The sequence below is a fragment of the Vicia villosa genome, linkage group LG2, assembly GCF_029867415.1.
Source record: "Vicia villosa cultivar HV-30 ecotype Madison, WI linkage group LG2, Vvil1.0, whole genome shotgun sequence".
NCBI lineage: Eukaryota > Viridiplantae > Streptophyta > Magnoliopsida > Fabales > Fabaceae > Vicia > Vicia villosa.
The window spans coordinates 154783489-154811061 of NC_081181.1; the positions used below are offsets into that span (position 1 = coordinate 154783489).

Consider the following 27573-nt stretch of genomic DNA (forward strand, 5'->3'; position numbering starts at 1 on the left):
TAAAGTTAAATAATGATTTGGACAAACCAAATCTTCACCATCATCTCCTACCTTTTCCATCTCTCCCACTAACCATTCGGTGTGGAAATTAATTTCGTTAAATTCCATAGGATCAATTTTATTCTGAATTTCAAACCTCTCTACCAAAGCTTGATTATACTTGATAAACACCAAGTCTTGTAATCTTTACTGTTCCAATTTATTTCTCTTCTTGGAATGAATCTAAAATACAATAATTTGAAGTATTAATTTGATAATACTTGCATGTAAGATAATTTAATATCCTAGTAAAAAGTTAATACTCTCATACTCAAAGATACTTCAATTACGCTCACATCCAGAAGCACTGCAACTCAAACTCAACATTTTAATAGTCAACAATTGCAACTCCGGAGTTTCGGCTCCATAAGACTTCCACCACTCAGCTGCAAGTAATGGTAAAAAATCATTCCATATACATAACACAAAGTGTATCACATGTAAAAAATCAAAAAATCATTTCATCTTACTTGGAGCTAATGTTGACCTTTGTCTAATTGCCGATCTTAGACCAAAGAGACTTGTAGCACCTCAGTATTGTGCCAATTATTCTGAATTCAAATCTTCCACTTCATCACTTTCACTAAGTGTCTCAATGCACTTACGGAGGCCTCTCACCAATCTAGCATTGATCTTAATTTCTGGTCTAGAATAATAATATTCAGGATTGAGATAGTGGCCTACAGAATGTACCGGATGATAAAGTTAACATTCCCATATTTTATCAATGATTTCAAATACGGATTTGTACTTGCTTGAATTTCAATTGAAAGCTTTTTCAATTGATTCCTTCGCTACCCCCATTGCGGCATATATGTATCCCATTGCGGGTTTCCTTTTATTATCAACCATTCTTGGCACATATACAAAAGGCGCCATGCACTTAAGAGTCTAGAGAACATCATTCCAAAATGATACCGTAAGTATATTACTAGCTGCCCTTTGTCCTTTAGAATCTTTGGCACACTTGGAACTTGTCCATTCTTCACAAAGGAACATCTCTCTAAGCTTTCCTTTTAGTTCTTGCATCCTTTGTAGACAAAGCAAATGGGTAACAAACCTTGCCACTCCTTGTTTAACCAATTCAACATTGCCAGTAGTCTTTCTCATTAGATTCAAAGCAAAATAATGGTTATAAATGTATCCCACAACCTTAACCCCCTTTTGTACAACCTTTTGAACCTTTGGAATTTTTCTTATGTCTTCTAACATAAGGTCTATACAATGGGCAGGACATGGAGTCCAAAACATGTGAGGCCTCTTTAAACACAATTCTTTACCCGCCGCTACATAGTTACTTCTATTATCGATGATCAATTGAACAACATTTTTTCACCCATTTGCTCAATAAAAGTGTCCAAAAACTCGGAAAGCTTTACCCCCGTCTTAGCATAGTTAGAAGCATCCACACTCTTCACAAACATGGTCCTTGTCGGGCAATAAACCAAGAAATTGATCAATGTTCTACCTTTTCTATCTATCCAACCATCCGACATGATTGAACAACCATATTTGTTCCTTTGCAGCTCTCTTGGTTCTTCAACAAACCTTTTGTATATTCCAACTCATTTTGAAGGAGTGGAAACCTAAGTTCATGATAACTTGGAGGCTTCAAATTAGGACCATAGCTTCCAACATCAACTTAAAAGCTCTTGCATTTGCTACGTTAAAAAAGCGACCAATATATTGGATTATTCTTGCCCTTGCTTCTTTATCACACACATCATTGATGCTTGTGCCCTTAGTCTTCTTATACACCAAATCCAATGGTCATTTAGTCCTCTTGATGTCCATTGAAGAGGTCTCACTCTCAACAAGCCTCTTTTCTGTTCGAATTCTACGTAGTTCCTCAATATCAATCGTATCATCCGCATCTAAGTGCATTGGAACCTCTTGTATTCCTTTCTTAATTATCTCTTTCTCAACCATGTCAGCACGTAATATAGCCTTAACATCCTCAAGTGTTTTTAAGCAAGGAACTACATCATCTTGAATTCCTACCCGATGCTTTTTTGCCCTACTTATTCCCCCACTGCTTATTATATTACAAAAATCACATGTCACCTTCTTCTTGTTATTCAAATCCTTCAAATGATTATATTTCTATTTTATCTCCTTACTATTGGTTGGTTTGAACGTTGAAGCACATGAAGCAACCCACGCAAAATTCAGTGTTGAAGATGATGATGCCATATTGTTCTAGAATCCACAAAAATCGACGAAACTCAACCATGTTATTTTACAAAAAAGTAGAAGAAGAAGTAGAAACTTAATAAAACTACAAAGAAATTGAAAGAAAGAAGAAAAAGATAGAAGATAGAAAAAAGAAGAAAGAAGATTACCTGGTGTTAGGACTGAGGACGACGGCAGAACGGATGAACTGGGAGAAGAAGAGGAAGGAACGGTGGCGGCAGGCAAAGAGCGGCTAGAAAAGGAACGGTAGCGATGGCAAAGAGCAGCTAAGTTCGGTTTACGGAATGCAGAAAGCTCATAGAAACAAATGAAGAGAAAAAAATATTTTCTAGTTTTAAACTTTTTAAAATGAGGGGTAATTCGGTAATTTTCCCCAGAAAAAAGTTTACACAAAAAAATGGATCGGAGCCGCTCCCCCCGGGAACGACCCGCAATCCATGACCCGGGAACGCGACTGTAGCAGCCGCTTTACTATCTCCGCCACCGCACCCTGCATCTCGCGCGGGTGGGGGCCGCACCGCTATAGCGGCTATCGCGTCCGGGAATGACATCTCTAGTTAGAAGGGTGTTCGAAATCTTATGTGGAGGTGGGGGTATAGGGATCACACCCACAGACGGAAATTTCTTCCCTTTCTATAAAATGAAAGGGGTTGATAAGAGGAATTGTGTTTCTAAAAGCTTCCTTTCAAATACGGGTATCTAATTCTTTGTATTGCTCGAACTATAAAAACTAGACTTTCGAGAATGTAGCGGAGGCGACTTCTCGGGCCACTTTTTACATGTTTACAATGACAGGGTAAATTTTCTCTTTACTGGAGGGGAAATCTTGTGCCAATCACATACTTCAATTATGATAGACTTAACAAGTCTAAGAATGATGAGGATTACCTCCTAGAGCATATATATATATATATATATATATATATATATATATATATATATATATATATATATATATATATATATATATATATATATATAATAAGCTTATGACTCACTTTAAGTGGAAGGCGATCAAGTGGATCTTGATGCTTTCTTACGTAAGTTTATTTTTTACTTCATTCTCTCTTTTTATTATTATTTTTCTTAGGATAAGTTTTTTTTATCCCTCGTGTATAAATAAATGTAACATTTTCGCTAGTGATAAAGAAGGAATTTCTGGTGAAGGCTAAAGAAAACAGGGTCCATGATAGTGGCGCTGGCGAGAAGAGCGACCTAGTTGGGGTAATGAAGAGGAGACTTATGCAAAAGTTTGAGGATGAGAAAAAAATCTTATGCTTAAAGCTCCTTAACACGGTTATGCCCTCAATTGTAGGGGGAGAGACCTCGCTGACTAAAAAGCATAAGTTATAAGGGGAAGGTTGTCCTCGTGATGAGAACACTCTAGGCTCTCCTTAGGATGCGCATTCGGAGATGCTGATAAGTGCTTTCGGCAAGTATACGGAGTTATCAAAGTAATACAAAGGGCGTCGAACCCACAGAGACCTATTCGTCAATCTATCATTTCTATCATTATGGTGTTTATCTAAGGCTAATAAAATAGGATTGGAGTTGTGCAAAATAAAGTAAATAAAAGGTTTGAATTGATATGAGAACACAATGTTGGAATAGAATCGCATCGATTCATCGGTACTCTCGTTGTTTATAAATTAAGTATCTATGGGATAGTATTTTCTAATTTGCGAAGAAACTAATTAAACACGAACTGTCGCTTCCGCATAATGAGAACAAGATAAATTCTTTAAATTATACCATCCATTATCACGGTGGATGTCACATATTGCGTTAAAGTAATAAAATGTATTTTAAGTAATTAGACTCTCAACTTGATTAAAAAGTGATTTTGATTTGAAAATAATATTTCAAAGAGTTCCCGATGTTAGTGTCGGCAAATCGTACCTTAAACTTATAAACGCGTCCGAACATAGGTTTAATAGTATTTTATTAAAATAATCATCTTCCTAACTAACTAACAAATGGCTTTTGTGGTCTTTATCAATTAATTACCAATTAACTTAAATATTTTGTATCGGACGGTTTTTGATCTTATTCGGTTTATAAAGGTTTCTACTTTTGTAGTAACCAAAAAAATTATGGCTTAGAAAAGTTATAATTAAAACAAAAAACAATCGCAATAGAATTCATTAATTAAAAACTATTTAGAATACCTTTGAATTAATGATCCTCACATTCCAACAATTGTAAATTATCTTGACATTAATTATAACAACTCACAAAACTTTTAATTTGAAATCAGAATCAAACATGTTAAGCGGTTTGATTAAGATGAAGAAAGTGAGAGGAAAGTAAAAGTGAGAAAAATAGAACAAGTCAATAATAAATTAAATAAATTTTGAATGTTATAAAAACCTGCCTCGAACGGAGGCTTGAATTCAGTACAAAGGAAAATAGCTTCGGGAATGGAAACGGCAGGAGGAATAAATTGGCTTCAAAATAAATGCGTCGAAATAAAATACTGGAAAATAAAATGCTCTAAGCTCTGGTGCACGATCAATTGCGATAACCCTCTGATGTGAAGGATTAAAGCTTTAAAAGTATGAAAGTATATGGCTTATAGTACTAGCTTTGATCATTGAATGATGCGAGAAGGGTGGTATTTATAGGATTCCATAAACCCTAAAAATCACAAAAACGGTTTTAACTTGCATGGAGAGAATCTAAGGGAGAGTGGGGTGATTTCTTGACTAAGAAAGCCCATTTTCCCACTGCCTGGTCAGCACCATGTGTGGCAACCGCTACACCCTCTTGACGAGCGCCATAGGTTCTAGAGGCATGGACTTGGTCTTTTTCCCATGGGAACGTGGATTTCTCGTGGCTTCCTCCATGGTGAACGTCATGGTGGTCGCCACGAGTACAATGTGCCTCATTTTTCTTGTTTTTGTCCGTTTTGCTCCATTTTTCCACGAACGACTTCCAATAGGTCAATTTCCTGAAACATAAATAAAAAACCAATATAAAAATGGAAATATAAAATAAAATGACAATAAACATGCATAAATCGATTCAAATAAATGGCATAATTTAGTCTCATCAGATGCCTCCTTAAGGTCAAGTGGTGCCTTTGTTGAGGGATAAATTCTTTGAGAGATTCAGCTTTACTCACCGACATCTTAATTTGCCAACAAATTTTTGTACATCGCGCCAAATGGGTTCTTGGGAAATGGGTAAAATGGTAACCTATCTATTGAGTAGAAAAATGCAGAAGGGATGAATACCAAATTTCATGAGTTATAGGCAAGTTTAGATTTGTGTGAGGCTCTATTGATGTAGGAAAGATAAATGTTGACATCTATAGAGACAAAATATTCTAATGATCAAAGTTCTCTAAAGAAGGCATAGGAAAAGAAGAAGGAAAAGGATGACACCCTCCAAGATATGAAGGATGAGATGATGAAGGTGATGGAAAATGTGAAGAGTCTGGAAGAGGCAGTGACCTCTGATGCCATTACTTAGAAGCTGATTTAGAGGAGTTAAAGATAGATGCCACCTATTATATCACGTAGGACAGGATAATACCCGTAGGGTGCAAGACCATTATGTGTAATTAAATGTATGATCTTCATAAGAGAATGTGGATACGAGATACATTTAGTAAATAGAAAACCTCATTAAAAACACATGCCATTGTATGGAAAAGAGTGTCACTCCGTTAATTTACTAATACTTGGAATCATCAAAACATAAGAACAATTCATTGTAGTTTAAACAACAAAACTCACTTTATTAAGGGAAAACAAAAATTAACTATAATAATGCCTTCTATTTACTGAATTCCATGACCTAGGGACAATATCACCATTCATATCTTTTAACTTGTAGACACCATGTGATAGTTTTTCTCGCATTGTATATAGGTCTCTTCGGTAGGGGAAATATTACCGATCTTGGTGAGTGCGAGCACTTGTTTGAGCACCAATGGGTTGTACCTCATGGAAACTCTTAGTGTTTCTCTGTATTCCTTCATTCGTCCTTTCAGGTCCGAATTCTTAAGAACTTGGTGGATAATATGGTTTGTTCGAACCACTAAGATGACCTTGGAAATATGGCATCAACATCCTCTCCATTGTGACTACTCTTAAGGACAACTCTCTATATTCAGATGCCTTAACTTAGCTCCATTAAAAATCTTGCTTACGAAATAGACCAGCCTTTCAGTTATGTTTATCTCTTTAAAAAGTATTGAGCTCACAGTGTTCTCATTTAAGAACAAAAGACTGATACGCCAAATTTTTTACTTTCATCTCAATAAATAACTCCATTTCATGTACATTTTGGAGTCAAGATGAAGTGGTTGAAAAATGAGAGAAAAATGGAGGTTTTTCGATGTAAGTAGGATGCCCATAGTGATCCCTCAAAGTTGACTTTAGTTTTCTCTACTTGCTTTTAATCACCCATGAATATTTTAAAAGGATACATCCACCTATATTGAATAGGCGTGCCTAACATGGCTTCATATATAAGATGCAAAGCTAAATTTTCCATGGAATCAAAGAAACCCTAAGGGAAACCTTTCTCTAGTTTACAAAGAATGGTTGAAATATTTTGATCCATTCAAATAGGTTTATCCATCCACACAATTGGAGTATAAAAGTCTTTAAAACTTTTGGTTGAATTCATTCAATGGACTTAAAACATGACTTGTCAATGAATTAAACACCATTGAAAGTAAATGTTCCATGAAAACATGACAAACATGACTTTTCATCTCGTGTAACCTACCAATATTGACATCAACACACCTTCCAAGTTAGAAGAGTATTAGTCTGACATCTTCAACTCTTTTAACAACTGACAAACATATTTTGCTTCATTAAAAGTTAGACTAAAATTGGCCTTCGATTTTAACAATTTCCCATTTAGCACATGTTGTAGCTCAGAGTCTGGTTTATTAGAATAAAGGGCCAAATCTTGTCTAGTCTTCTCATTATTTATATTTTTACCCATGGCATTCATAAATGTGTTAAGTATTATTAAAACAATTATTTTTCATATGCATAAAATTTTAATTATATCTCAATAGATTTTTCTTCCAATAAGGGAGGTACCAAAAAATTACTTGTTTTGGTCCAATGGTGATCTTTCTCATACCCTCCTTATTTAAACTTTTTTCCAACATTTGTGAATTTCAATAGGCGGGGTAACACCTTTAGTAGAAAAGATGGTGAAAATAGGTTTATGTGATTTATGTATGTAGAGAGAAGACCTTTAGATTATGTTGTTAGGAGAATAGGTTAGATGGAAGTCAAACATGGTATCTGATAGAAAATTATGGTGGAATTTAATCCATGTAGCGATCCCACTTAGTGGGATAAGGCTTGGTTGTGTTGTATTCATTTCAATAGTCTATTGACTGTATGAATTTTATTGTTAATGTATTTGTGTTTTCAAATGTTTTAATAAAGATCCCAAATATTTGTGGAAAATACCAAACCAAGTCAAAATCATCCTAACCAAACAAATTTCATAGTATTTTATGGTGAAAGTTACATGACAAAGAAAGGGGAGGACTAGCACATGAACAATGGAAGAAAATCAAAGAACATTACAAGAGACAACCAATAGCGACATGCCTTCCAAGCATATCGTCGCTATAAAACTTCAACAAGCCAACAACATTATCTCATATTTCTGCCAAATTCCAAAATAGGGAAAAACAATAACTCACAAGGTGCCTTCAAGCATAACAATGCAATTATTACAAGGCCAAACTTCCACGCCAAGTTAATCTCAAAATATCGATGCAGTTCAAGTAAATAGCAATGCGTTGGTTTTAATTGTGTATAGTATTTTAATCATATCTAGAGTTTTGTAACTCCAATTGAGGATACACCAATGTCAAAAGAAATCTAATTTCAAGGGCTACAACTTTCATGATGAAAACAAAATCAAATTTAGATGGTAGGAAGGTGGATAATAACGAGTAAAAATGTAACGTTAATACAAGATATGTAAAGTTAGGCTATTCTTTACACCAATAAATCCCATTATAGTGCCTATTTAATGATTAGTAAGACAAGGAATCCAAGATTCCAATTTTGTAAATAATTTAGAGTCCAACTTTATATTGTCTAAGGAAAATTTCTAAGTTAGAGGATAGTGAAAATGAAAGCCATCAAGAGGATTTCGTTCTTCATCATTGTAAATTTAATTATTTCCTTTCCATTTCTAAAAGTCATGAATCCTCTAAGGATGAGTGGATAGTTCCCTTGGACTAGGTTTCCTTTAGAGGAATCTTTTCCAAACATGTGATTCAATGTAATTTTCTATGAATGCTATTGTAATAACTTTGTGATTAATATTTAAATAGTTCTATTTGAATGTAATGCTTTCTAGAGTTTAATGAGACTCAATAGTTAAATTTTTCTATTCAATTAGTAGGATTATAAGATTGTAATGATCCTTTGTGTTGGGAAGAGAATAATCTTGATCATTAATTTAATTTTACGTTCTATTATATGTTTGTTAGTGGTGGTATGGGGATACATTCCTTTGAGGACAAGGAAGGTCACTACTTACAAATGACTGCTTTTGTGGTATGGAGGTACCTTCCTCCCAGGACCTAGAGGTTACAATTGTTGTTATGTAAAAATAGCTTCTTATTTATGTATGTTATGCTTTCATTGGTGGTGATATGGGGATACCTTCTTCTCAGGTCTGAGGGGACACTGCTAACGAATGGATGCTTTACGGTTACAAGTGACCTACCTCTAAGTACCTGGGAGGTCGAAAAGAGTATAGGTCATAATAAATCAGAGTCGTTATAGGAATATTTATAGGAATTATCATAATAACTTGTTTACCCAATTCGATCAAACGATCTACTATGGGGGAGAGATCAACTCTCATATTCACTATACTTCCGAGAGTTGTTATAAAATATTGCAAATGATTTACAATAAAAAATTTACCCAAGTTCCTAAGAACAAACTCTACCCAAGTTTTTTTATCTCTCTAAATATCTATATATGAATCACTCAAGTCCAAGGTGTTTAGAAATGTTTCCAAATCCCCTGTAGATATCTTTACGAGTTTCCCAAATCCCAACAACACACTCTTGAGTATTTACCATTGCCTCTCTAAGATTACTACTAGAATTCTTAAACTCCTATCTCTGTCTTCAACTCTAAAGTTCTAAAGGTTGTGATAGCAAGCATGGGAGAGATACATATTTATAAATGTTGAAACTAGTAGATCCATAACAAGCCTAAAACATAACCCATAAGCAAACAAATCCACAAACTAAAACAACAAACCCCAATATGCGCAAACCAAGAAAACAGAACCCATGCTCCGATGAATCAAATTGCCTGCTAGACACATGATTTGTGTTCTGAGAGATCGCTTAGCTCAAAGGTTAGAGCATCACATTTAAAATGGATCAACCTCTGGGTTTTATAGTTCCTGGCATCTCTAAACTTTTTTTTTGGCTTCGGCATTCTCTTTCTGGTTTAAAATAGCTCCCCCGTGCTTGGGTTGATTGCTTTAGTTCTGCCTTGATACTATTTGGTATGGCTAGATGTGAAGTGAATCACTATGTTTTCTTCCTTCACTCCTCTATCGGTCGGCGTATCTTTTTTGTTGTCTATGTTGATCATATTTTTATCACATGAGATGTCCTAGATGGTATCCAACGAATCAAAATTCATCCTTTCAAAAAAATATTAGACAAAAGATTTGGGTCCACTCATATATTTCTCAGGCATTGAAGTTGCTTATTCCTCATCAAGCACTGTAATTAACCAACATAAGTATGCAATAGACATCATAAGTGAAACTGATATGATTGATTATCGTCCTTTTGATACTCATATGGATTCCAATGTCAAGCTTCTTCTGGGCCAAGGGGAGCCATTGAAATATCCGGGAAGATATCGACGTCTTGCGGGTAAACTTAATTATCTTGCTGTCACCAGACCATATATTACATTTTCAGTGAGAATTGTGATCCAATTTCTGAACGCTCCTTGTGATAGCGATTGGAACGTAGTTTTTCGGATTCTCAAATATATAAAGAATGCATCAGGAATAGGACTATTACATGAATATAAGGGTGATGCTAAAATCACTTGTTATTCAAATGCAAATTGGTCCGAATCACCGTCAAATTGGAGATCCACTCCTGAATTTTGTGTTCTTAATGAAGGAAACATGATCTCATGGAGAAGCAAGAAACAAAACACAGTTGCAATTTCTAATGTTGAAGCTGAATATCGTGCTATGACAGTAGCCTCAAAGGAGCTTGCATGACTTAAAAATTTACTCTTAGAGCTCAGGTTGGGAGATCTTTATGCCACAAAACTCATACACGACAATCAAACGACACTCCACATTACATCTAATTCGGTTTTCCATGAATATCAATTGTATTAATTGTATTACCTTATTGTATACAACACATATGAATATAAATATACCTTAGTATGGTCTCATCAGACACAACATTTTACAGAAAATATTTTTTCAATAAAATTAGAATCATTAAACTCTCCTAACAAATATAGAGAGTATACCTTACTCCACCTCAAAATATATTTGTCACTTTGTCAATATAAAAAAGTGATAAAGTATATTATAGAAATATACATTTCAATCCTATTTTGTTAAATACTCAATGAGTTTTGATCTCATTCAAATAACATGAATTAAGTATCCAACTAAAAATTATTTTACATCTCAATTAACTTATAAACAAAATAAATTCTACAAAACTAATTAATTCGAAATAAATTTTGATCACCACAATATTAAAAAGCACAAATAATCCTCGTATTAAAACAAATTTCATATGGCATTAAAATTTCAGGTACAGTATTGTTTTACACTCTTCTTACCCTAGCAGAGAAGAATGACAGAAATCAATAATAAATACTACTTTAATAACAAACTAAATTCTTATGTAAATGATAAAATTCACTACAAAAACCAATATATATATATATATATATATATATATATATATATATATATATATATATATGCTAGAAGAAAAAAACTTATTCAATATGGAGGTTCCACAGAATCCTTCATCATTCAAGAAAAGGGTAGTCAGTGTAACCAAGAACTGGATCTGAAGAGTAGAATGTCTCCCTATTATACTTGTTGAGAGGAGCATCAAGTGCAAATCTCTTTGGCAAATCTGGATTAGATATGAACCAACGACCATAAACTACAAGATCTGCCCTGTTTTCAGCTATTGCATTGTTCCCATCTTGTCTGTTATAGCCTCCTGCAACCATGAAAGTTCCATTGAAAGCCTTTCTCATTGGCTCCAAACTGTGAGGGGTTTCAACCGGATCAAAGGTATGTATTAGTCTTGGTTCCACCATGTGGCAGTACTGAATACCATATTTGTTCAAGGCATTAGCCATATAAAGTCCCAAAGCATTGGGATTGGAGTCTCCACTTTCTCCATATTCAGCAAATGGTGATAATCTTATTCCAACTCTTTCTCCTCCTATCTCATTTGCAACAGCTTCAACAACTTCTAATGTAAACCGACAACGGTTTTCAAGGGATCCACCATATTCATCAGTTCTATCATTCACACTATCTTTCATGAATTGATCCAGTAGATAGCCATGAGCTCCATGGATTTCAACCCCATCGAAACCTGTAATTTGCATCACATTGGGCATTTTAGGTGATTTGAAAAAATGTCATAGTTCTACGATTCAAGCATTATTCAAATTTGGATAAATTTGTTAAGATGAGTTAAGTTACCAGCTTCAATAGCATTTCTTGCAGCAAGTTTGAAGTCATTGACAATATTAGGAATTTCATCTGTCCTTAGTCGTCTCGGTGCCGTGAATTTTTGTACATCATTGCTTGTGATTGACTTGTCAGTAGAAGATATGGGGGCTTGTCCATTCGGCTGATAAACTGTTAGATTAACAAGAAAGGAACATCAACAACAAAATATAATTTGGAGAAAATAACAAGTCTGTTCTATATATTTCATGCAAAGAAAAATGGACTAATTAAAAGCTAAGAAAATAGATACATACTTGAATTTGAAACCCTTCCAACATGCCAAATCTGTAAGAAAAAGACACTGCCTTTGGCATGAACAGCATCTACAATAGGTTTCCATGCCTCCACTTGTTCTTTAGTCCAAACACCTGGTGTATCTGGATAGCCTTGAGCAGTGTCAGATACACCAGTAGCTTCTGCTATGAGAAGACCACCTTGAGATGCTCTCTGAGAGTAATAGAGGATAGCATGAGGTTGTGGAACGTTGTTGTAGGATCTTGTTCTAGTGAGTGGTGCCATAACAACTCTGGAAAAAATGAAGCAATAATTTGAAATAAGAGGTTATTCAAGAAGATCAAAACATTTGAATAGAAAGTAAAATGACATTGAAATTGAAATTGTAGTTAGCATTACGAACCTGTGAGAGAGATTGAATTTTCCCATCTTGTAAGGTGTAACAAGAGGAATTGGATCAATAGTGATAGAACCCATTGAATTAAAGTATTGATTACTGATGAATGATTAATAAGAATTGAGAAAGAAAAATATGAAGTTGAATCTGAAGAGAGTTGGTTGGGTGTATCTATATTTATACTATGTGCATGTGTTGTGCTAAAGTACTAGAAATTTCTTTTTTTATTGACAAAACGTAAGGGGGTTCAAAGTCAAACCTCTCACCTTTGTGACGTGTGCCATTGCGTAACATAGCTTACCGGAACCATGTTTTGATATATTTTCTCATTGAAGACAGGTATTTGTTTATAGAGTTTGAAGGTGTCCCACTGCCTTTATAAGGAAATGATTATGTTCATACATAAAAACGTGTTCATATGAAAACATGTTTCCCGGAAGAAACACTTTGTTTTCATGCCTATATAAAGTTTAGTAAAAAATTAGATTTTTTCTTTACCCACCTCCTTATGGGGATCACCCCCAGCGAAAAACCCAAACTACCCCTGCTTCGGAAATGAACTTCCGAAGCGCTTTTTTTTTTAAAAAAATTTCCTTTATTCGGAAGTTCATCTCCGAAAATACCTCATGGGGGGTGCGTTCGGAGATGAACATCCGAAAACACCTCATGGGGGGTGAATTCGGAAGCTCATTTCCGAATTATGCTGTGTTTTTTTTTATGTTTTTTTTTAAACAGTCTCGCATTTTAATTAAACGCAAACGCCAAATAAAATATGCGACATATAATTTGGTTGCCATTTTTTTTCAATCACATCCGAATCATTTTCCATCTTTACTCTTTTTCTATACTCACACATTTTATTTCTGTTCTCTTTGAGTTCGGCCCTGATCTTCATCGAGAGCCTTACTGCCGAAGTTACGAATTGGGAAGGAAAATTCAAGTTCGTGCTAATCATTTTCAGTTACGGTCAATTGGGAAGATAAAAGTGGTGTAGATCCTTATCAGCCACTCGCAACTGAATATGATTAGCACAAACTTGAATTTCCCTGTCTGATTCGTGCTGGTTGGTTGCATGACATGTTCCTGTAAACAATTGAAATCGATTAATATGCGAGACAAAATAAAAAACAAAAAAATTTGAACTTCTGATACATTTCGGAAGTTCATTTCCGAAAACTGGGATGGAGGTGTTTTCGGAAATGAACTTCCGAAACACCCCTTCGCAGAACTTCTCTGCAGCCTCCAATGGCAGACCCCTAAACCAAACATCAAACTTATTTCTACACATTCTAAACATCCTAAATATCAGTATAAACCTAACCTAATACAATTTTTGCTATTTGTAAACACCCTAATATACATTTTAATCATAGATCTAAAAATCAAAATGCTTACCAATTGAATGGATTGGAGGACATTTGAATGTAATAGAGCAAGTAGATGGAGGCTTTGAGGTAGCGTGGAACTGGTTTGCACAAAAATCTCTTGGGGTGTGAGTTTGGAAGAAGTTTAGGGTAAATGATTTGGGGGAGGGGGTTGTTTTGCTTAATCTGAAAAACGCAGAATATTTCGGAAATGAACTTCCGAAATGGTGTTTTCGGAAGTGTATTTCCGAAATAAGTCAAATTTTAAAAAAAAAAGACGCTTTCGGAGATGCATCTCCGAAAACACCTTTTCCTTGCATTTCGGAAGTTCATTTCCGAAGTCAGGGGTATTCTGGGTTTTTCACCAGAGGTGAGCTAGAAGGTTGGGAGGTGGCCAAAGAATTTTCCAAAAATTATTGCTAAGATACAAATTGTTTCAATATATAACTCAAGCGCGAATGGACTATTAGATGTGTTAGATCGCAATTTCCTTTGTCGATTACAAAGAAAAAAATTTGTAAAATATCCATAAACACTTTGATGTTTAAGTTAGCCTTGTATAGCTTTGAAAATGTGATATTGAGTTTTCTTCCACAAAAAAGTTCAATCTCAAACATGTGATATTGAGTTTTCTTCCACAAAAAATTTCAATCTCAAACAGTTGTCCTTAAGCTTATGCTTGATAGAGTCAAGTGATGACTTGACTCTAACATTTCCTTAAGGATGTGGATTGTTAATTAGAAATTTCTAGTTGGGATTATTGTCAATTGAATCTGTTGCCATATTGATTGGTCTAACAACATAGTTGACTTGTGAACATAATTGTTTTAGCATTTAGTGAGCTTTTACGTTTGTATCGGTATCTCGAAGAATCCATGATTCTTTAAAGTTGCGCTTTGGTAATGACTTTTGTGTCAGATGGGTGTTATTGACATATCAACGTCTCTAAGAACAAGTCATCAACTAAAATGTAAATGTTCTCGTCCCTTCTCCAAAGGTGGAATTAGTTGTAATATTGATCGGTCTGACGACACATTTGACATATAACCACAATTGTTTTGGCATTTAATTAGCCTTCACATATGCATCAGTATCTCGAATGATGCATGATCGTTAAAGTTATGCTTTGATCATGAAAGTGCGGAAAATAAACTTAGAATTCTTAAAATCTGTAATGTGTAAAATGTGTAACAGAGCCTTACACAGATGCTTACAACATGTTTATATTAGCCCTAAACCTATTATGGTGTGTAATAATTTTCAGTTAATTATTGTCATTAGCTCATTAGATTGTAACAATTGAAAAGCAAAATGCTTGGAAATGAAAGTGAAAATCCAAGACTCACTAGGGCCATTACGGTAATAATATCCATTACGGGATGACTTTAATGACGACAACTTTGCGCCAAATTTTCATTTTCAGAAGCTTGAAAATCTTGGTGTCATTGTGATCATAATGCTTATTACAGGCTAGCAGCAATGCCCTATATCACGCTAAAATATCTTCTTTCTTCCTCATTCTTTTAGAAACGTTGGACATCTTTATAGTTTAACTCTTCTTTCACCTGTATAAGGCTTTAATCCTCAATTCCCCTTTAAACTCTTGAAATATACAAAAATAAGAAAATGTACGTAAATGATAAAAAAAAAGTGAAACAAAAATAGATCATAAATGATAGGTTTAAACGACTAAAAATGTTAAAAACACGACTTATCAAACTCCCTCATATTTGAACCATTGTTTGTACTCAAGTAATTAGTTCACATAGGAAGCATAAAGATAAAAAAATAGAAACGTTTAGATACATACATGTATAGAGACTATTTCAAAATTCACAGGGCAGCTAATATAGGTTTTACGTCTTTTAAGACTCATTTGGATCTGTGAGATATTGGATCGAACTCTAGTATGGTCGAAGGGTAGCTTCTTGGTTCGACAGGATTAATCATGAATTCGAAGGTTGTTCACATGCTTGTGTCGAAGAAGCTAGGGTTGTTAGCATGTTAAATTAGGTTTAGTGTTTAAACCTTAATTTGTTAAGTTAGCTTGTTTATTAAGTTGGCTTGTGTAATAAGCCTTGTGGAAAAAGCCCATTAGTTAGTATGTTAGATTTTATTATAAATAGCATACTAGTCTCTCATCATTGTAACACAACAAATCCTAATTTTGGGTGAGAGAGGTTATTTGTTATTCTTGTAAACTTGTAATCTTGTTTTCTAAGAGAAAGTAAAAGAATAGCAGTTATAACCGATTCTTGTGTTCTTCTTCTTCCTTGTTCTTTATTCTTTCTTTGCATTATACTTTGTTCTTGGCATTGAATTCACAACAGGATCAAATTTTCTTAGGATAACATATTAATAATTTCTTCCTCAAAAGATCAAGTTTCTGCCATAGCTAGGCTTGATCTTCTTTTATTATTTTTTTATAAACATTGGGAATTAACTAACTTTTTGGTCGAGTAATAGGGTGAGGGTTATCTTACTTAGTAAGTTCATTTTCCTTTTACCGTTTATATTCTTTTTCTTTTCATTTTTCAGCTCAAGATAGAACATACAAAATCAGATTAGCTACAAAAGTTTAATTTTACAATGTTAAGCTACATCATTCATGTTTCAATAAAAAAATTGGTAAAATGGAGATTACAGATCAAGTTTTGGTTCAAACAAAATTGGATAGAAAATACTAGCTGTTTGAATAAGAACATATGACTAAATCAAAATTTTCTAAAATTAGGTTTTGCTTTCATGTAAAAAAATTATCGTTATCGTACCATTTTCTTAGCTGAATTAAGAGCATCTTGACATCAAAGAGGAACTAGAAACAGACACAGACAGAGACACACACGCACATTCACACACATCTAATAGAAAAAAAAGTATCTACAAGGAGGAGACTAAACTCTACCTTAAAAATAAAGATAGAACAAAAATACTATGTAAATAAATAATTGGGAAAACCTAACTTTTTCCTCAATAACTCATATTTCATACAAGAAGGAATATTATCCCAACACATGAGGGAAGGAATTGAATGACCATAGTTTGTAATTATATCAACACAAGAATTACCTTTACGGTAAATATGGGAATGAAAAATATTTACACCAAGTAACAAACAATTTCCCCATCTATTACGAAGGTTCCATGGAACTACGTCAGGATCATGAAATGCTCCAAGGGCCACCTGAAGTTACTATTAATCCAAATATCCATCCACTCTATAGTAGCCTCCATCTTTAGAGCAAGGATTATATTGCCATAAGTTCAACATGCAAAACCTATGAAAAGGAAAGTATTTAAGAAAAACCTCCCAAGATACCATACATATGATCACGAAATACTACACTATAAACAGATTAATTATCAACAAGGAACCCATAATTATTGTCCTTAACCCAAAGGATAAGAGATAATTTCCATAAAACTATCAGAGTTTTAGGGGCATTCATCCTACACTGAGCAATCAGAAGGTTATTAAGAATTAAAAGATCAACATGTGTGTCAGGAGTGTGGCTTGTTGTAGCGTTGGTACTAGTGATAATTGCATGTTCAAAATTCTGATGGAATGATCAAGGTAAAATTGTTAGTAAATTCCAATGCTCGCGTGTTCAGAATTTTGTAAGCCATATGAGAAAATATTGAGAGCTTCAACCAGTGATACTCCAAGCTAATTGTCTTTCTGGTATGAATTCGGATCACTTATGCCAACAATCCATATCGAGTTTTGCACCACTATTTCATAATAAGTTTGGATCCCATGTAGGGATGGAAATGGGTAGGGTACTATAGTACTCGTCTCCATATTGTAATACCTTGTATAATATATGTCTAAAATATACATTATACACTTCATTAATTGGTGCTGATATAACATAAGTGCCTAATGGCATCATTATAAACATGTCTAAGTATACAAAACATAGCTAAGCGCATGTTATACAATAGTGCCTAAATAAAAATCTAAGATTTATGCGCATCATCTTCATTGTGTATAATCCACAACGGAAAATTATGAACTCAACGTATTCGAAACATCATTTACCAACTTTCTCTAGCCTTTAACTTGCAAAGACTACCTAAAAAACAATAATGATAATGGGGTGAGACAATAATCTCAGTGAGCTCCCGTATCCTATGGGTCCACTCGGGTCTATAGGATTTCTACCTGATTTCTAACTCAAGTATTCACCTTCCGTCACTTTGGGTGAGGTGATAACAAAGCGGGACAAGGACAAGTATAAGGACAATCCACAACCCGCTAAATATGAAGTTTGTAAAGATGAGTCCTTAAAACAATTTGTTGTTCTTGATAAGATACTAGTGTTTTTCATTTATATGAATATGTTGAGCTTGTTAAGAAATAACATGGCGAAACTTAATGATTCCAAAGTCTTTTGTCTATAATTGATCGATTTTGATGAATGAAAGTGTTAACTATGACTCATATAGTAAAAACACAGTGATTACGTACAACATCAGCAAAATATCTAGTTTAGACTACAAAGCAAATAAGATATGGGATTTATAGATAAGTGTTGAGTATGACTCATATAAATGTAGACACTAAAGGGAAGTAATGGCATGGGAATACCTGCCCTTGATTTTGGCTCAAACATGTCTTATGCTCAATTGTTTCTTGTGGGTAGGTGACTAGGGATGCGGGGCAGTAGCCCCCATGATACGGTTCATTAGTATTATTGTAAACTAAGCCTGTATCATATATATTGATTGTAACAATGTAATTCTAATTATCATAGATATACAAAGGAACAATAGTTTCTCTACAGTCGTAGAGGTAGACACTATTGGAAGAAACTCATTAATAAAGATCGATTGAGTTCATTGTCTTTTACTTTCATTTCTTTTTAATCTTCTATATTATTATTGTTCTAATAATTGGTATCAAAGGACGATGGACCCTGGTGCAAAATTGGATGTGACAAGTTTCGATGGGACGTTTAATTTTGGATTATGGTGAAGGAGGGTTAAGGATTTGTTGGCTTAACAAAGTTCGCATAAGGCACTTCGTGAGACAAAATCTACCAACATGGACGATATCGATTGGACAGAGATAAAGTAGAAGGTCGTGGGATAGATTTTCATATTTGTTTTAGACAAGGTGATCTATCATATCTTAGAACTAATGACGCTGGAGGATGTTTTGTACAAATTGGAGAGTCAGTATATGTCAAAGACATTGATGAAAAAATTATTCGCGAAGTAGCGACTATACAGTTTGAAGATGTAGAAGGGAATTGATTTGGAACAATATCTCCATGTCTTTGAGAATATAACTACCAATTGATGAAGAATGTGAGGAAATTATCGTGATGTGGCTATTATCAGGTTCTTATGACCATTTGGTGACTAATTTACCTATAAGAAAGACACTATCAGTGTTGATCTGATTACTACTATACTTTTGTCTCATTCTCAAAGGATACAAAGTATAAAGGAAAGAGCTAAAGATGACAGTCTGTATGTGAATGGGGAGTCAAGATTATGAATAAAACAAGGGTACAACAGGTTATGGAAATAAGAGATTTAAATCAAAGAATCAGAAAACAATTAAGTGTTATAGTCGCAACAGGCCCGGCCCAAGGGCAAGGCAAGCTAGGTCTTTGCCTTGGGCCTCACTTTTTTGGCTTATATATAAGGCCTCCAAATAGCATGTTAATAGTTATATACTATATAATGCATATGACATGCAATTGATGTGTACTAGCCGGTAAGAAAACAATATCTTTTCTTTACATGCAGCTGTTCGATTCTTGCTCTAGTTATTTTGGAGACTCTTTTCTCTTTTACTATTAATTATTGCAAAACATTTATCATGACAATACATTTATAATATAATTAATTATTTATTTTAAAACTTAGAAATATCTTTTTTAAATAAATATAGTTATGTTTTGTTTTTCATTTGAGAAAATTATAAATGATTTTGATACATTATCTATTTTTATTTGGTCATAAAAACTTGACTAAGATTTACCATTGTCTCCATACTAATAAAAACAAATATTTTAAATGAATAATTTTAAATTAAATTTCTAAAATAATATTATCTTTTTAATATGATTCTTAAATTATATACAAAGTAATATAAATTTTATTAGGTAATTCAAAAGTACATAAAATTAGTAAGTTTAATTCATATTATTTAGATGATAAAAAATAACATGATTTTTTTAATATTAATTAAAGATTAAATTAATAAAACTAATATATTAAATTTTTATATTATTTAGAGATTTAATTGTAGAAAATAATAATTTAAAAAATTTATTAATGGTTTTCTTATTTTAAAATAAAACTAATATAAATTTTGTTAATATATTTTTATTTTAAAAAAATTATTCTAAATTTTGCCTTAGGCCTCCAAATTCGTTGGGCCGACCCTGAGTCGCAAACATATTGGGAGTTAGAAGTCGGACTATCCAAACACAAAGCTTAGCTCCTCTAGTTCTACAAATATGGTTCAAACTAGTGATTTTGATAGTGTTCATTCTACAAGTGCACAAATGCATGGATTCTTGACTCTAGTTGTTCTTACCACATGACACCACACCAAGAATGGTTCACTACATTCAAATCGGATAATTTTTTATTTGTTTATCTGGATGATGATGAATCATGTACCATCACTTGAATAAGACAAAATAAAATTTATGTGGACGATGATAGCGTGCAAACATTGAATGATGTCAAATATATTTCAATATAATTTTTTTATAGATGAGACGACAACCATTAGGATTGAGTGTGAGTTTTATGCGATAAAGCACATGTTGAACATTGTCATTGTCGATATGGTTGATTCATAGAAGTAGGTAGTATATATTTATAATTAGATATTAATAATTTTTATTGAATAATAGTTTATTATTATTCTAAGTGTTTCACATTTCGTTCAACTTATAGTTATTTAACGAACAAACACCATTCCCAGAAGAAAATTTATATTACGTCCGTTGACAGAAGAAATAGCTATAATTCATAGAAGAAAATTTATATTACGTCCGTTCGTCAAACACCATTCACGAACAAAGATAATTAGAATATCCCTTCTCATAGAGAGGAGGGGTATTCTTACTCCATAAGTAAGTTTAAAACACTTACTCCAAATTTTAACTCTTGATTTTCATTAATCTAGCGGCTTTAATTAATCATTTAATCTAATTATTTTTGAAAATATTTGTTTATATAAATAATCAATTAAAATCGTTAGATTAATGAAAATCAAGGGTTAAGATTTGGAATAAGTGTTTTAAACTTATATAAGAGATCTCACACATGCTAGCTTTGTGATCGATGATAAGTGGTCTCTACAATCTATTTCCTCGATTATCCTATCAACCGATGGAAAAAATGAAGAGTTTTCTCTTAGTTCACCGCAGCCGAAAGGAAAAGTGATACCCTCACCATTTTTTAACTCGCACCTCCAATCGAGATAAAAAAATCATTTTTCAACCTATATAAAAGTCCATTTTCGATATCATGCATGCTTTATTTTATATTATTTTTTAAAATCTATTTCCTTTGAAAAACTTAGTTAAATAAAATAGTTTTGGATACTGAAATTATCCTTGCAAGTTGGGAAATGTTAGTACGGTGATGATTTGAATACAATAGCTAAGAATTTGAGTAGTCTAAAATAATCCTAATGTTAACACAAAGTATCATGATGATTTGATACAATAGTTTCACAAATTTTGTCCTATCAGATAAGTATCAGGAAAATTCAATTTGTGACGTGTGCAGTTATATTTCAAAATATTGTTTTTGTATTTGTTTGTACATGTCAAGTAAACCGTCCACGTTCATTCTTTTTCCATGAATAAGAAACTGTTGTGTTAATGAATCAACACAGTTATTTTTTGTTACTCTAGTAAGAGTCTGTTTGGTAAAAATAGTGATTGACTAATAAGATAGTTGATAGCTTATGACTGATGGTTGATGACTGATGACTTATAATTTATAGAGGATGGTTGAGACTGATGGCTTATAAACTCATTGATGTATTTAGTAAAATTAGCGGCTCAATTAACTTATAAATATAAAATGACATAAAAAATATTTAATATTTATTTATTTTATTTTAAATTAAAATAAATTATAAGGGTTAAAAATGGATTTTAATTGAAATAATAAGGATAAAAAAGAAAGAAAAAATGATAAGTTATAAGACATAACTAGGGGTGGGAATACGCCAGGCCGACTAACAGGGGCCTAAGGCCCAGCCTACATAGGCCTAGGTCAGGCCAGGCTTTTTAGATAAATAGAAAAGGCCTAGGCTTTTTTATAAGCCTATTTAGCTAAAAAGGCTAGGCCACAGGCCACATAAAAAGCCTTTTAAGCCTAAGACCATTTACAATGGTTTCAACACTCAACACCCATTTTTCCAACTCTCAACACTCCACTTCATTTTCTCTCTCTTCCACCTAATAACTCAACACTCATTCAACTTTTACCTTCTCCAATGGTTTTTCACTCAACACCCTACCCCACCACTTTTTATTTTCATATTCTTATTTAAATTTTATTTTTATTTTTATAATTACATAAAATTACAATTATCGATTAAAATTAAATTAAATTAATAAATAATTAACAATTTATTTTTTAATTTTTTGTAATAAAAACAAAATTTATTTAAATAATTGGATACAATACAAATCATATTAAATTAAATTAAAATACAACACACAAGTAACGTAAACACTAATAGAAAGATAATAATAAGATGGGTCATGCTAACGAGTGCCCCAGGGACACTCTTTAAGCATTCTAAATAAAGAAAATATTCTTTCAAAAGTTAACCATTTCAATTTTCGATGCATTAATTACGCATATTTCCAAGAAAAACCTACTTTTTAAAGCTATTAAAGAGTGCCCCTGGGGCACTTGTTAGCATTTCCCTAATAAGATTAAGATAGTGAAAAATTTGGTTTTTTTTTCTGTGTCCAAATCAAATGAACCAAGTCTCTATTTATAGAGAAAAAAAATCATGAATTTTGGTAAAAAAATAAAAAAAAAAAAATAATTTGCAACGAAATAATTGAGTTCAAAGTATTAAATGGATAAAAATCTGGCCAGCCAATCAGAAGCTGCCACATGCCCCCCTGCGTCAGTCTCAATTGTGTTGAGTTTTCTCAACACCTCTCTCTTCCACCTCACACTCAACACTACTCTAAACACCCATTGGAAGAGATTTTGCATGTTGAGTTCAACTAAACACACCCATTGCACATGGTCTAAGAGGCCGGCCTATTTAAATAAATATGAATAATTTTATTATTATTATATTATATTTTTTACTTTGAATTAAAAATATAAAAATAAATTTTAGTTATCTTGAAGAAATTATGAAAATAAGATGAAAAGAATCTTATGAACAATGTCATAAGTTGTTTCGATAAGTTCTCTCAAACAAATAATATCACAAAATTTATGCTACTAGGTAAACTTAAATAAACTAATGCAAACAAACATTTAATCTTACTGATCTTTTAATTTGTTAGTCTATATAAAGACGAGTTGAATGACTTATTTACAAATGTTCAAATGAAATAGGCTTTTAAGTAGGCTAATAGACTAATCAGGCCTTCAAAAAGGCAGGGCCCAGGCCAAAAAAATAAGCCTATGATAGGCTACATGTCAGGCTTAGGCTTTGAATATTATAGCAGGCCAGGCTCAGGCTTGGCAAAGCCTAGCTCGACCCAGCCTATTCCCACCCCTAGACATAACGCTATTTGAAATAGCGTCTGAAAAATAAGCTATAAGCTAGTAAAATAAGCTATAAGCTCGTGATGAAAAGACCGTTACCAAACAGGTATATGAGCTTATAAGACATAAGACATAAGCTATAAGCTAAAAAACATGTCTTACCAAACAGAGCATAACGCTCTGTTTGGTAAGACATCTTTTTGAGCTTATAACTTATATCTTATGTCTTATAAGCTCATATGATAATTTAGATCCGTTTGGTAACAGTCTTTTCATCACGAGCTTATAGCTTATTTTACTAGCTTATAGTTTATTTTCCAGACGCTATTTTGAATAGCGTTTTAGCTTATGTCTTATAGCTTATTATTTTTTCTTCTTATTTTATCCTTATTATTTTAATTAAAATTCATTTTTAACCCTTATAGTTTATTTTAATTTAAAATAAAATAATTATCTATTAAATATTTTTTATATCATTTTTCATTTATAAGTTAATTAAACCGTCAATTTTACCAAACACTTCAATGAGCTTATAAGCTATCGGTCTCAACCATCCGCTATAAGTTATAAGTCATTAGTCATCAGCCATAATCTATAAGTTATCAGCTACCTTATCAGTCAACCGCTATTTTTACCAAACAGACCCTAAGGTGCTATCAATTGCAGAGAGATCTCTCACCGTATGTGTCGCGAGACGAAAAATATCTGAAGTTAACGAAAGTTCAAAATACAACAAAAACATAATCAAAATTTATTTTATTTGGAAAGGGAAGAAAAAATGTTTTGAAGAACAAAAACAATTTTATTCACAGTATATCGAAATAATTTTTATTTAAGAAATAATTTTTACCTTAAATATATATAAGGAAAATAAGTGTTTTTCTTTTTGTGTGAACACGGTTGTGTATGAACATAGCCATGTTACGCAATAGCACACGTCACAAAGAAGCATACATGTTAGATGAGATTTGACTTTGAACCCCTTACGTTTTGTCAATAAGAAAAGAACTTTCTAGTACTTTAGCACAACACATGCACATAGTATAAATATAGATGCACCCAACCAACTCTCTTCAGATTCAACTTCATATTTTTCTTTCTCAATTCTTATTAATCATTCATCAGTAATCAATACTTTAATTCAATGGGTTCTATCACTATTGATCCAATTCCTCTTGTTACACCTTACAAAATGGGAAAATTCAATCTCTCTCACAGGTTCGTATAATGCTAACTGTCATTTTACTTTCTATTCCAATGTTTTGATCTTCTTGATTAACCTCTTATTTCAAATTGCTTCATTATTTTCAGAGTTGTTATGGCACCACTCACTAGAACAAGATCCTACAACAACGTTCCACAACCTCATGCTATCCCCTATTACTCTCAGAGAGCATCTCAAGGAGGTCTTCTCATAGCAGAAGCTACTGGCGTATCTGACACTGCTCAAGGCTATCCAGATACACCAGGTGTTTGGACTAAAGAACAAGTGGAGGCATGGAAACCTATTGTAGATGCTGTTCATGCTAAAGGCGGTGTCTTTTTCTTACAGATTTGGCATGTTGGAAGGGTTTCAAATTCAAGTATGTATCTATTTTCTTAGCTTTTAATTAGTCCATTTTTCTTTCCATGAATATATAGACCAGACTTGTTATTTTCTCCAAATTATTTTTGGTTGTTGATGTTTGTTTCTTGTTAATCTAACAGTTTATCAGCCAAATGGACAAGCCCCAATATCTTCTACTGATAAGTCACTCACAAGCAATGATGTACAAAAGTTCACGGCACCGAGACGTCTAAGGACAGATGAAATTCCTAATATTGTCAATGACTTCAAACTTGCTGCAAGAAATGCTATTGAAGCTGGTAACTTAACTCATCTTTACAAATTTATCCAAATTTGAATAATGCTTGAATGTAGAACTATGACATTTTTTCAAATCACCTAAAATGCCCAATGTGATGAAAATTACAGGTTTCGATGGGGTTGAAATCCATGGAGCTCATGGCTATCTACTGGATCAATTCATGAAAGATAGTGTGAATGATAGAACTGATGAATATGGTGGATCCCTTGAAAACCGTTGTCGGTTTACATTAGAAGTTGTTGAAGCTGTTGCAAATGAGATAGGAGGAGAAAGAGTTGGAATAAGATTATCACCATTTGCTGAATATGGAGAAAGTGGAGACTCCAATCCCAATGCTTTGGGACTTTATATGGCTAATGCCTTGAACAAATATGGTATTCAGTACTGCCACATGGTGGAACCAAGACTAATACATACCTTTGATCCGGTTGAAACCCCTCACAGTTTGGAGCCAATGAGAAAGGCTTTCAATGGAACTTTCATGGTTGCAGGAGGCTATAACAGACAAGATGGGAACAATGCAATAGCTGAAAACAGGGCAGATCTTGTAGTTTATGGTCGTTGGTTCATATCTAATCCAGATTTGCCAAAGAGATTTGCACTTGATGCTCCTCTCAACAAGTATAATAGGGAGACATTCTACTCTTCAGATCCAGTTCTTGGTTACACTGACTACCCTTTTCTTGAATGATGAAGGATTCTGTGGAACTTCCATATTGAATAAGCTCGTTTCTTCTAGCACATATTGGTTTTTGTAGTGAATTTTATCATTTGCATAAGAATTTAGTTTGTTATTATAGTAGTTTTTTTTTTATTGATTCATCTCAATCTTCTCTGCTAGGACAGGAAGAGTGTAAAACTATAATGTACCTGATATTTTAATACCATTTGAAGTTTTTGTTGATATAACGAGTTAATTGTGCTTTTTAAAATTGTGGTGCTCAAATTTTATTTTGAATTAATTAATTTTGTATAATTTATTCTCATTAAAAGTGAATTGAGGGGTAACATAATTTTTATTTGGATACTTAATTCATGTTATTTGATTGAGATCAAAACTCATCAATCAACTATCTAACTAAGACCAAAACAAACATGGTCTCTCCCTAATATACCCCACAATTTAATTGCACTTACTCCAGCCCATTTTGAAATTGAAGTCATGACATTCCCATGTTAATGATATCAGATCAGCCCAACATCATGTCCAGACCACCCATTCTTAACACTGATTTGAGACCTGATCAAAATGTATGGAAAATTGCAATACGCGTTATCGATCTATGGATAGTGAAGGAATGCAATGGACAGCAACATGTTGAATATATCATACAGGATGCAAAGGTGTTGTTTTTTTTTCTTCTGCAATTGATATTTTTTCATTTATTTTTCCTATTTTAACTTACTGATACATAACTTTTTTTCCTCACAAGGGCGACCAAATCCACGTCCTTACTCGGATCCGAGAACTTGAAATGTGGATGCAGACCTTACAAGAGCATGACACGTACATGGTTTATATTGAAGAACCTGTCTTGAAAGACCTACCGTTGAAAGTATGCGACAACAAGTTGAAACTATTTTTCAATGGTACCACAGCCGTCACGGGCTTAGACATGCCTGAGATTCCACTTTACAAATTCAATTTCAAACCATTTGGAGATTTCTTGAATGGATATTTTGAAGCTGCTCACTTATACGGTAACTTCTTTTATAATAAATTTACCAATATGCAGTCTTAATGCCATGACAACTAATTACATTACTTTATTGTAATAACTAGATGTCATTAGTGTTCTTCACCAAGTCGTGAGAACAGGCAGCGCTGGAAAAAAGGCTTGCATGAACGTTACTTTGTCTGATGAATGGTTTGTTACACCCCATTTACAAACTTGCGTCATCTACCAAATGTGCGTTAACAGTATAACAAAAGCTTATGTTTCGTGTTTTTTAGGTGACCAGTGGCGCTGAAATAGAT

General features: G+C 33.3%; 3 protein-coding genes across 3 annotated transcripts; 2 read left to right on the plus strand and 1 right to left on the minus strand.

The window, feature by feature from the left end:
- The first annotated feature begins 10032 nt into the window (after positions 1-10032).
- Positions 10033-10500, plus strand: LOC131650390 (secreted RxLR effector protein 161-like). Its single transcript, XM_058920103.1, has one exon. It carries the CDS (start codon positions 10033-10035, stop codon positions 10498-10500), a length of 468 nt encoding a protein of 155 aa, XP_058776086.1.
- Positions 10501-10965: 465 nt separating this feature from the next.
- On the minus strand, positions 10966-12797 carry LOC131647137 (putative 12-oxophytodienoate reductase 11). The gene is made up of 4 exons (XM_058917051.1): positions 12641-12797; positions 12258-12529; positions 11974-12132; positions 10966-11863 (listed from the first exon to the last, which is right to left on the minus strand). The coding sequence occupies exons 1-4, from the start codon at positions 12712-12714 to the stop codon at positions 11280-11282; spliced, it is 1089 nt and encodes a 362-aa protein (XP_058773034.1). The 5' UTR covers positions 12715-12797; the 3' UTR covers positions 10966-11279.
- Positions 12798-24796: 11999 nt separating this feature from the next.
- On the plus strand, positions 24797-26481 carry LOC131647138 (putative 12-oxophytodienoate reductase 11). Its single transcript, XM_058917052.1, has 4 exons — positions 24797-24945; positions 25039-25310; positions 25435-25593; positions 25703-26481. The coding sequence occupies exons 1-4, from the start codon at positions 24872-24874 to the stop codon at positions 26284-26286; spliced, it is 1089 nt and encodes a 362-aa protein (XP_058773035.1). The 5' UTR covers positions 24797-24871; the 3' UTR covers positions 26287-26481.
- Positions 26482-27573: the final 1092 nt, after the last annotated feature.

Coding starts and splice junctions, on each gene's coding strand:
- LOC131650390 (XM_058920103.1), top strand. CDS start 10,033: ATGATTGATTATCGTCCTTTTGATACTCATATGGATTCCAATGTCAAG.
- LOC131647137 (XM_058917051.1), bottom strand. CDS start 12,714: ATGGGTTCTATCACTATTGATCCAATTCCTCTTGTTACACCTTACAAG. Junction 12,530..12,640: donor AAATTCAATCTCTCTCACAG/GTTCGTAATGCT, acceptor CATTTTTTCCAG/AGTTGTTATGGCACCACTCA. Junction 12,133..12,257: donor TGGAAGGGTTTCAAATTCAA/GTATGTATCTAT, acceptor TTAATCTAACAG/TTTATCAGCCGAATGGACAA.
- LOC131647138 (XM_058917052.1), top strand. CDS start 24,872: ATGGGTTCTATCACTATTGATCCAATTCCTCTTGTTACACCTTACAAA. Junction 24,946..25,038: donor AAATTCAATCTCTCTCACAG/GTTCGTATAATG, acceptor CATTATTTTCAG/AGTTGTTATGGCACCACTCA. Junction 25,311..25,434: donor TGGAAGGGTTTCAAATTCAA/GTATGTATCTAT, acceptor TTAATCTAACAG/TTTATCAGCCAAATGGACAA.